This window comes from Drosophila biarmipes, chromosome 3R (genome assembly GCF_025231255.1).
Source record: "Drosophila biarmipes strain raj3 chromosome 3R, RU_DBia_V1.1, whole genome shotgun sequence".
NCBI classification, from domain to species: Eukaryota; Metazoa; Arthropoda; class Insecta; order Diptera; family Drosophilidae; genus Drosophila; species Drosophila biarmipes.
The window spans coordinates 6,428,037-6,436,377 of NC_066616.1; the positions used below are offsets into that span (position 1 = coordinate 6,428,037).

The following is an 8,341-nucleotide window of genomic DNA, read 5'->3' on the forward strand; positions in this document are numbered from 1 at the left end:
TCAATGCAATGGCCCGTCCACCTGGGGACCCAGGCCTTAATGCAGCCCGCAGCAGTATGCCAGGCATGCATGTTCCCACTGGCAACAATGTAGCCCGCTTTTCCATATGCGAATCCCTAGGAAATTGCTTCATTTAGCGATCGCTGCTCGTTCTGCCGGCGGTGAATTTAATGTCCGGCAGTTTCCCTTTCGGTTTATCAGCCAATTTGATTATTTCACCTAATTGCCGCCCGCCGCAATTACGTATTTTTTACGGCCTCTCATTGTTCTGGCTGCCATTTTATGCGCCCTTCGTGTTGATTTTCATTTGGCTGAGTGCAGCCAGTGCGAGTTTTGTTATCGGCTGCGACTGTCGCCGCCCTTGTTTGCACTGTCATCAATGCCATTTTGTATTTGCATGCCAGCCATTTCGATGGCTCGGAGATAACTGGCAGCTGGCGCACTGCGTAAATAATTTATCAATCGAGCAAAATGGTGTTCAGGCTCTTGCAGAGGGTACTATCCGTTTGGTTGGAAGTTTGTAATGCAGTCAAAAATGCGTTTTTAACCCTATGTTATTAACCATCTCGCGAGCCGAGTCGTAAGCCTGTTCAAGCTCATAGCTATCAACCTCAAACTTTTTTCAAATAAAATCTGTGCAAGTCCCCGGTCGGACCTATATATGTTATATAGGAACAAACATATAGTTTGATTAAATTTTGTACAAAAAATTGAATTATTAAAATTTAAACCTGAATAACAAACTATGCATTAGGTTTAGTAGTAGGTGCACTCAGAAAAAAATCAAATCTTCCGTGCTTGAACCAAGTATTTTCGTTGTCAAAACTTCGCCAACCATGGAAAATACAGAACCCAAGAAAAAAACTGCTTTTAAGCACGAATTTTCGAGACCGAAAATACTCAGTTTAAGAACCTTTCGGTCTTCAATCAAGTATGAATAATTATAATATAGTCATATTTGAAATAAAAACAAGAACGATTTAATAATAAAGTAAGAAGGTTCAGGAAAGAATTAAGGACGAATAATTTTTAAATAAGTATACAAATATTAAACTGTTTTTTTAATATACGCTAGAAGTTAAGAAGTAAGTATTGAAAACTGAAACGGAATAATATTAATGCACGGGCATTAACATTGTGCAATTTATGCACATTATACATCACATTGAGAATAAACAGGAATTATAAGAGTTGACAGACATTAAAATTCCAAAAAGTGCTCGATATGAGCATTTTTTGAGCCCGAACGTTCTTAAATAATGAGCATGCAATTTTTATACCCTTGCAGAGGGTATAACGATTTCAGTCAGAAGTTTGCAACGCAGTGAAGGAGACGACCCCATTAAGTATATATATATTTTCTTGATCAGCGCCACAAGACGAGTCGATCTAGCCATGTCCGTCTGTCCGTCCGCAAAACTAGTCTCTCAGTTTTAAAGCTATCGGGCTGAAACTTTCCCAAAAGTCTTCCTTCTAATGCAGGTAGTATATAAGTCGGAACCAACCGGATCAAACAACTATATCTTATAGCTCCCATAGGAACTATCGGGGAAAAAATTAAAAAAAAATTATTTATTTCGTGTTTTTTTAACATTTACCTTTCTAAGCTTGGATATCACATTTTTAAATTAGTTTTGAATTTCGAATTAAATTTTATCAAAATCGGACGACTATATCATATAGCTCCCATAGGAACAATCGGAAAATTAGTGGTTAAATAATATTGAAAAATTATATCTTAGGTGTTTTTTAAATTAAATTAAATGTTATCAAAATCCGGCGACTATATCATATAGCTGACATAGGAACGATCGCAAAATTAGTATGAAAACATGACATAAAAATTATATCTTTGGTGTTTTTTAACATATAACCTTATAAGCTTGAAAATAACATTTTTAAAATAGTTCTGAATTTCGAATTACATACATGAATAATACTATCAAGTTAATCGACTATTAGATGCCCGTTACACTTAATTTTAAACACTTACGTTACACTTAATTATATGCCCAATCCCAACTTTATAGCTTTGATGGTATCCAAGTTATACAAGTAAGTTTGTGGAAACGCTTCCTTCTGCTATACTTTTTGTAATTATAACATTCCTTTTGACTAACCGCGTAACTGATTAAATAATTATTTAAAAATCGGTCGACAACATTATATAACCGTCGTCGAAAATACTAAACTAAGATTTTAAATGTGTAAAATGGTCTAAGCTGCAGGAGTACATAAAGTTGTGTCATAATTATTTTAACATTGAGGTCGGTATCTTACTACTTATATGTTGTAGTTGTTTAAACTATATTCATATAAAAGGGAAGGGAAAAGGGAAAAAACTAACATTTTATAAAAGCAGAAGCCAAGCAAAAATATGTCTTCTTTCTGCATTGGGTTTAGCCTAATTAAAACCCCAAAAAGCTTCAAACTTATTTGAAAACCTTTTACTTGCTTTGGCTTGTCATTTCGGGTAATGTTTTTTGGGGAGCACAGTTGCACGATCTGCGACTCCGGGACCGCAATGCAAAGTCGCTTCCAGTTGCATGATGGCGCACATTTATCGCCGCAAACCGCAGCGGGACAGATAACTGATGTGGCTGCAGATGCTGCAGTGCGGCGCCACGGACTCCAGAAGCCTCGGAGCGAAATGTCAAAATGCCAGCCAGCAAGCTGGAGTAGTGGCCAAGTCAGGAGCAGAAGCAGAGGCGGCAGAAACAGGGCCCAGATAGCCGTCATGCTTGGTCATGGACGCCAAATGGTTGACAGACTCTCCAGACAGCTGCAATGGCGCAGGGGCAGGGTCTCGGTGCTGGCTTATGGCCTGGCTCTGGGCTTCTGGCCAGGGCCTAGGGCGCCCGACCCGGCTGCGATGCACCGAGGTTCCGGAGAGGCTCCGCCTGTTTTTTGGCCGCTTTTTGCCGATTGGCCAGAACGGGTTGGCCGAGTGCCGCAGAGCGAGACAACAGGGCGCATGAGCCACAGATCCAAGGCGCGCGAGCGAGTGGCCACCAACTGAATGGAGTCTCGAGTGAGATGGAGGCACTGAGGCAGCCGGTGGAAGTGGGACAGAACGCGGCTTAAGAGCAGGCTTCGAGCCAGTCCCTCTCTTTTGGCCGCGCTCTCTGGGCCAACTCTGCAACACGTGTTGGCGTGCTGGCCTGCGTGCAAATAACCGAGTTTTTTAGCCGCTCACCCGACGCGTATTTTGTTAATTTAATTAAACAAAAACGTTTTGTTTGTGTTTTTTCCATTGGTGCTGGCAAATGGTTTTTGCCCCGTCACCGGGCACAAAATGAAATTGGAATCGCGCTCGGGCACAACTTTGAATATGTTGAGCTCTCTCAAACGGCCGCTGCCGCCGATATTTCTGCTGTTTCTGTCGATTTTTGCCCGTCTGCTGCGACATTTGCGCTTTTTGCGGCATCTTGTTTTCCCTCCGATTGCTGTACAAGTTGTATCTGCCGTTTAATGACTTGCCCGTTAAGTTTTAATTGAAATATCACACACTTGACCACTGGAAACTGCCATTGTAATTGTCAGCCGGGGTTTCGCTGGGCCTTGTGGCTTTTTTGGGATTTAAGTAGGAGCACATTGGAGATTAAATCTGTATCATCTGGAAAATTCTGGTTAGTTTGCTCTTTGCTATTGCCTGCGACAGAAACAGAATATAATAAAGGGTTTAAAAAGAACTAGTAAATATTTTAGTTACATTTGTAATTTGTTGTTTATTTTATTCATTACAAAAATTAATATGTTTTATATGGTTTATATGTTATGTTATTGGTCTAAAATTGCACAAACTAAAAATTGCTTTTAAGAAAATACGTATAACTAATTTCCATTCATTTCCGATGGTGAAGACGATTTATCTACTTTTTTGGTTTCTTAGCACACGCTTGCTCTGGTCATCTTTCTGTCCTACTAACGGTAAAATATAACAAAGTGTAACTACCTTTAATAACTAGGTTAATTTCCAAAAAAAGACAGTACGTAAATTGTGAACGGAAGTTTTTCCAGCTTTAATCTAGAACTCGCATGTTTGTCGGCCAACACTGGAACTGAGAAAGTTTCAAAACTTCCGCACGTGACTTCCGCGACTATAGTACGTCGATCGGCCTGATGATCCCAGTGGCAATTGAAGAGCTCTTGACCAACTAGGCTGTCAGCCTGAAGAGTTAACGATTGCAGCGGTAATTGGAGCCAAGTCAGTCCGTCGAGGCGTAGGCGATTAAAAGGCGATTATTTCAATTGTGGCCCGAGAAATAATGATGCCGGTGGCTGGATGGATGGAAGATGCTGCCCAGGCAAGGCACCAAGAAAAAGCAGCCAGCTGTCAACGAATTCGGCTTAGTTGTTATGTTAATGCGCCAAAACCGTTGACATTTATTGGCAGTTATTTATGGCGGACACTTCGCGCGGACTCTTGCCGGGACACCATTTTGGGAGCTGGCCATTTTGGCGACCAGCGCTGCCCGACTATGGAAAATTCTATAATTGTGCAGGTGACAACGCGAGTGGCACGCGCTGCTGACGCTGATTAGAGGCACTTGCACCTGCAGCTGCACTCGCCGCAGTTGCAGATACTTCATCTCGAGTCACGCTCGTTTGTCCGCTGGCTTGTGACCATAAAGATATTATTAATTATGACAATATTGGAGTAAAAGTGTTCGCTCCGGGGTTCGACACGAAAAAGGAGTGCAGCGACACTCCCTCGAGGATATTACATTCTGTTTCCGAACTGGAGCTTCCAGAAGCACTCCATTCAGCTCCTTACTGTGGTAAGCACATAGGTAAAGTGCTCAGTTTATACCTCCATCATTACGTACCTTAAAAGCTATTATCAAAATTAATTAAAATTAAACAAACTTAATTTGAATCATTGTTCAAAGGTTTTCCTAATCGTGGATAAATATAAAATCAAATGCATTACGTTTTCCTTCTTTGGCGTCGTTATAAATTGAAAATTTAAAACGGTCCACTCCTTGATTTAATTTAAAATCCTTTGTGCTTAAACACTTTTTTTTTGTGACAGATTCTTTGTAAGACATTTTTTTAGTATTAATATATTATTTTAATATATTTTTTTGCGTACATTTTATTCTTGTTTCGGTTTTTTCTGATCTTCTTGAAATCTCTATCAAATTAAAATTTTTTTTTACTCTAATCATGTAAATAATTAAATTCTATCTGCACGTCGAGCAGCTTTACGCACTGTACTGGTATTCTGTGCCTGTGAGATTTGTTTGCGAGATGCTTGACTAATGAGTTTATTAGTATCTATATGGTCTGCCGTAGAGCAGACGGCAAGACATATTCAAATGAAATCGGGTTTCCTGTTTTGGATGGAAACGATCTTCCAAGAAATATCGATATCAAGGCACGTGTCATCTCCTGGACTGTCTGATGAGATGTCCATATCTGATGGGTGTTCGATTTGTCACAGCGTCCGAAATTGGGCATTCAATGTTGGACAAGTGGCTTGTGAAAACATTTACCTTCATAGCCAAGGAGCGTTTTTCCGTGGCAAATTACCATTAAAATATTTTAAAGTGTTTATATAAAATACTTTCATTACCTTGAATAGCATTCCTGTCTATTATTTTATTGAATTTACGCAAATTATTATTTTAAGGTTTTTATTATTTTATATAAAACAAGGAAGAACGCTACAGTTCCTCGACTATCCTACACCCGTTACTCAGCTTAAGGGGAAACAAGAAAGGAAGTTAACTTTGGCTAGCCGAAGTTTGTATACCCTTGCAGTTAAGAGAAATAATCTTCTTTAATATATAACTTGTTTCCTGATCGTTCCTATGACAGCTATATGATCCGAATATGGTCCGATTTTTATAAAGTTGAATTCGAAATTCAGAACTAATTGAAAAATGTTATTTCCAATCTTAGAAGGTTATTTGTCAAAAAGCACCAAAGTTATAATTTGGTACATATTATTTTCCCACCAATTTTCCGATCCTTCCTATGATAGGTATATGATATAGTCGTCCGATTTTGATAAATTTTAATTCGAAATTCAAGACTAATTTAAAAATGTTATTTCCAAGCTTAGAACTTTATATGCTAAAAAACACCGAAGACATAATTTTTCTTAATTTTTTACGCGATAGTACCTATTGGAGCTATAAGATATTGTAGTCCGATCAGGCTGGTCCCAACATATATACTACCTGTAATAGAAAGAAGACTTTTGGGAAAGTTTCAGCCCGATAGCTTTAAAACTGAGAGACTAGTTTTGCGAACGGACGCTGATTAAGTAAATATATACTTTATGGGGTCGGAAACGTTTCCTTCACTGCGTTGCAAACTTCTGACTGAAATCATTATAGCCTCTGCAAGGGTATAAAAAGGGAAATGGAGATGTATAAGCAGCAACACAGTCAGATTTAAGCGTTTTTAGCATATGTAGGGGAGAGCGGGCGTGGCCGTAGGATTTTTTTCTAGTAAACTGTGGCTGCCACAGTTTAGGGCGAGTAAGGGGTATAAAAACAGTGATTTTTTTAATAATAATATTATTATTTTTCCTTAGAAAATCCATTTAAAAGTGTACGCTAACACTATTTAATTTTATTTTATTTAAAAACATTACTGCAGCGGTATTGTACCAAAGAAATTATATAATAAGCTAACAAAGATTGAAGCGAAAGGATAAATGTATTTTTAGATGGACCTACAGCTCGTCTCTAGAACGGTTGATCAACGTATAGCGGTGTTTCGAGGGCATAAGTTCCTTAAACTTGGATTCGTGGACAACCGGTGGGAGTTGAGTGGGCTCGATCGTAGACTCAGATTTTTCGTCAGACTCTTCGGTTGAATGGAAATTAAAATGAAGGGATCCGTTGAAAAGATCATCTATGAACTTTTTGAGGACGCCGGGCACGTGAATATCCTCGTACCGCGGAAAAAGGTACATGTGGATGAATGAATCGATGGCGATTATTGGCAGATCTCCCGGGGACTTGCCCAAATGGTAGAGCGGGTGTTTGAAGAGTTCTCCATCAGCAGTCAGGAAATTAACCCTCGTCTCATTCTCTAGCTGGCTATGAATTGCCTTCTTAAATTCCTGAATAGGGCCCAAATCTTGTTTGTTGTAAAACAGCAATACAAAAGGCAGTCCCTCCTCGGACAGCTCCTCGGCGTTAGCAAACGTAACTTCTCGAACCACGGGTACACACTTAGTATCGATCCATGCGGTCAGATCTTTAAAGCTTGTCTTGTTGCCTTGGTACTCACTGTATGACTGCTTTGGATTTGGAATCGAGGGATCCCCTCGAAAGATGAGGGCGTTCTTGCCAGGTGGTCGAAGATCCTTGGTCAAGTCACCGAAGCCCACAAGGAACCTTTCATTTGGGGGTCAAAATGGTGCAATTAATAACTATTTAAATCAATTTTGTGTGTGTGTGTAGGTAGTTATTTAAATTTACATTAAGTAGCCCGAGCTTACCTGCAGTCGTTACGCATTAGGCTCGCTACCCGGCGATATGTATCATATTCGACGTGGTCCTTCGAAATGAAATATCCAATTACTATGCCATGACCCACTTCTGCGCCTTTCAGCTCATCGATGCTGTGGAACTCCTTGATCGGATCCGACAGCTCCCTTTCCACAAACTGCATAAACGCCTCCAAAGATCGCTGGCCACGGTACTCCTGATTGCTAATCAACCCGTTCCTGACGATCTTTATCGTCGGATACTTGATTATATTGAACTGGTCGGCCAGCACTTCTTCTTTGTCGCAGTTTACTTTCCCCAGGATCACACGGCCATGTTCGGGGAATTTCTGATGTATCTTCGCCGCCGCCTCCTCGAAAATAGGTTCCAGAATCTTACTAAAGCGGCACCACTCCGTATAAAAACTGAGCAACAGCAACTCATTGGAATCGATGAGTCCCTGAACGTTTTCGTGGGTAACCACCACCGTGGAGTTTCCAGTGACGAGGGAATGTTGAGTAACTAGGACTGCCAACAAAGTGAGGACTTCCCGAGTGCCGGCCACCTTCATCTTCACGTGACTGATGAAGTTTATGGGTTGTTTTTAGGGAACGAGACGAAATTGGATTCGCCAGATTTTAAAATTAGGCGCGTACTTAACAGATTCGCTCCACTCCCATGGAAGTTTACCAACATTTAAGATCATTTCTGGTTTTGAAACAACATTTACAATCATGAAGCTGGTGTGTTCGATCATTCTCGCTATCGCTCTCCTGGGCATGTCAAGCGCTTTGGAACCTAGGAACAATTTGGGAGACCAACCACCGATATTTGATTGATTGAGAAGAAGCATGTGCTTATAAATAAATGGGTACCAAAGGGTTTTGTGT

At 40.2% G+C, this 8,341-nt stretch overlaps 1 protein-coding gene across 1 annotated transcript; it reads right to left on the bottom strand.

The window, feature by feature from the left end:
• Positions 1 to 6,565: 6,565 nt before the first annotated feature.
• LOC108027089 (endoplasmic reticulum resident protein 44) lies at positions 6,566 to 8,022 on the bottom strand. Its single transcript, XM_017098305.2, has 2 exons — positions 7,463 to 8,022; positions 6,566 to 7,358 (listed from the first exon to the last, which is right to left on the bottom strand). Exons 1-2 carry the CDS (start codon positions 8,020 to 8,022, stop codon positions 6,689 to 6,691), a joined length of 1,230 nt encoding a protein of 409 aa, XP_016953794.1. The 3' UTR covers positions 6,566 to 6,688.
• Positions 8,023 to 8,341: the final 319 nt, after the last annotated feature.

Excerpts from the sequence above, each read along its gene's own strand:
- LOC108027089 (XM_017098305.2), bottom strand. The coding sequence starts at position 8,022 with ATGAAGGTGGCCGGCACTCGGGAAGTCCTCACTTTGTTGGCAGTCCTA. Across the intron at positions 7,359-7,462 it reads CTAATGCGTAACGACTGCAG|GTTCCTTGTGGGCTTCGGTG; the intron begins GTAAGCTCGGGC and ends CCCAAATGAAAG.